The sequence below is a fragment of the Austrofundulus limnaeus genome, unplaced genomic scaffold (genome assembly GCF_001266775.1).
Source record: "Austrofundulus limnaeus strain Quisiro unplaced genomic scaffold, Austrofundulus_limnaeus-1.0 Scaffold778, whole genome shotgun sequence".
Lineage (NCBI taxonomy): Eukaryota > Metazoa > Chordata > Actinopteri > Cyprinodontiformes > Rivulidae > Austrofundulus > Austrofundulus limnaeus.
Genome location: NW_013953180.1, coordinates 118,383 through 120,031, shown reverse-complemented (window position 1 = coordinate 120,031; position 1,649 = coordinate 118,383). Strand labels below are relative to the sequence as shown.

The 1,649-nt window shown below is 52.8% G+C and overlaps 1 protein-coding gene across 1 annotated transcript in view; it reads right to left on the bottom strand.

The window, feature by feature from the left end:
* The window catches only part of pi4kb (phosphatidylinositol 4-kinase, catalytic, beta), a gene marked incomplete at its 3' end in the record, with an annotated part of 25,517 nt that continues 23,868 nt past the window's right edge, over positions 1–1,649 (bottom strand). The window contains 4 exon segments of the mRNA XM_014028544.1: positions 1–95; positions 172–292; positions 612–744; positions 1,112–1,377. Of these exon segments, the coding sequence (XP_013883998.1) occupies positions 1–95; positions 172–292; positions 612–744; positions 1,112–1,377 (615 nt within the window).

Sequence of the window (1,649 nt, the reverse complement as noted above, 5' to 3'; positions counted from 1 at the left end):
GAGCAGCTGCAGCTGCTCCTCAGTCAGGCTCATGTGGAAGCGCTCCTTCAGTCCTCGCATGGTGCTGGAGCCGTGGAAACAGGGCAGCTGGGAGCCTGGAGGGGCACAGAGAGAGACTGGGTCACACCTGAGGGGGGAACACAGGGTCTCTGAGTGGTCCTGACAGCTCACCCTGCTGCATGATCTCCACAATCTGCAGAACCCGGTCCATGTGCTTCCTGGCTGCTATCAGACCCTGAAGCATCAGCATCTTGTAGTAGTTAAACATGTCACCGTCTGGACCTCCCATCACCTGTCAGACAAGATGGAGGGTTTATTATCACCTGTCAGACAAGATGGAGGGTTTATTATCACCTGTCAGACAAGATGGTTTATTATCACCTGTCAGACAAGATGGAGGGTTTATTATCACCTGTCAGACAAGATGGAGGGTTTATTCCACCAGCTCAGAAGCATTTGGATGTGATTTATTTTTGTTTTTAATTTAACCAGAGTCTCACAGAACAAAACAAATAATAAAGATATATTTGTTTGCTCTCAAATGACACCTGGGACCACCTGACTGAGGATCAGAGGACACCTGGGATCACATGGGACCACCTGAGACATACCTCCACGAACTCTGCGGTGAGCTTGAAGGCGGAGGTCTCGAAGCCCAGGTTTCTGGGAGAACTGGACAGGATGAAGCCAAAGTCAATGTGGATGATGTGTCCCTCAGCGTCCAGCAGGATGTTTCCATTGTGCCTGAGAGGACAGAGGACACAGGTAACCTGCCTGTTCTCTACCTGTGCACCAAGTGTCTCACCTGTAACTCCTGTCTCACCTGTCACTCGTGTCTCACCTGTCACTCGTGTCTCACCTGTAACTCCTGTCTCACCTGTCACTCGTGTCTCACCTGTCACTCGTGTCTCACCTGTCTCCCCTGTCACTCATGTCTCACATGTCTCACCTGTCACTCGTGTCTCACCTGTCACTCGTGTCTCACCTGTCACTCGTGTCTCCCCTGTCACTCGTGTCTCACCTGTTGCTCATGTCTCACCTGTCACTCGTGTCTCACCTGTCACTCATGTCTCACCTGTCACTCATGTCTCCCCTGTCACTCGTGTCTCACCTGTCTTTGACCTGCAGCAGGTAGCAGATGAGGCTGTAGCCGGCGCAGCTCTGGACAAAGTTCCTCTGTGCGGACAGGAAGGCCTCGGTGGTGGGAGCACCGTGCTCCTGCAGGAAGTAGTCCAGCAGGGACAGCTGGCTCTGCTTCTTCACCTGGTGCAGAGACACAGCGTTCATCACAGGCTCTATCATCCCACTGTCTGCTGACAGGACCAGGATCTTATAGGGCTTGATCCAGATGGGGACACGCTCCTGCTCCCAGATGGACTGTAGGTCAGAGACAGAGACAGGTCAGAGACAGAGACAGGTCAGAGACAGAGACAGAGAGAGACAGGTCAGAGACAGAGACAGGTCAGAGACAGGTCAGAGACAGGTCAGAGACAGAGACAGGTCAGAGACAGGTCAGAGACAGAGACAGATCAGAGACAGGTCAGAGACAGAGACAGGTCAGAGACAGGTCAGAGACAGGTCAGAGACAGAGACAGGGAGAGACAGGTCAGAGACAGAGACAAGTCAGAGACAGAGACAGGTCAGAGACA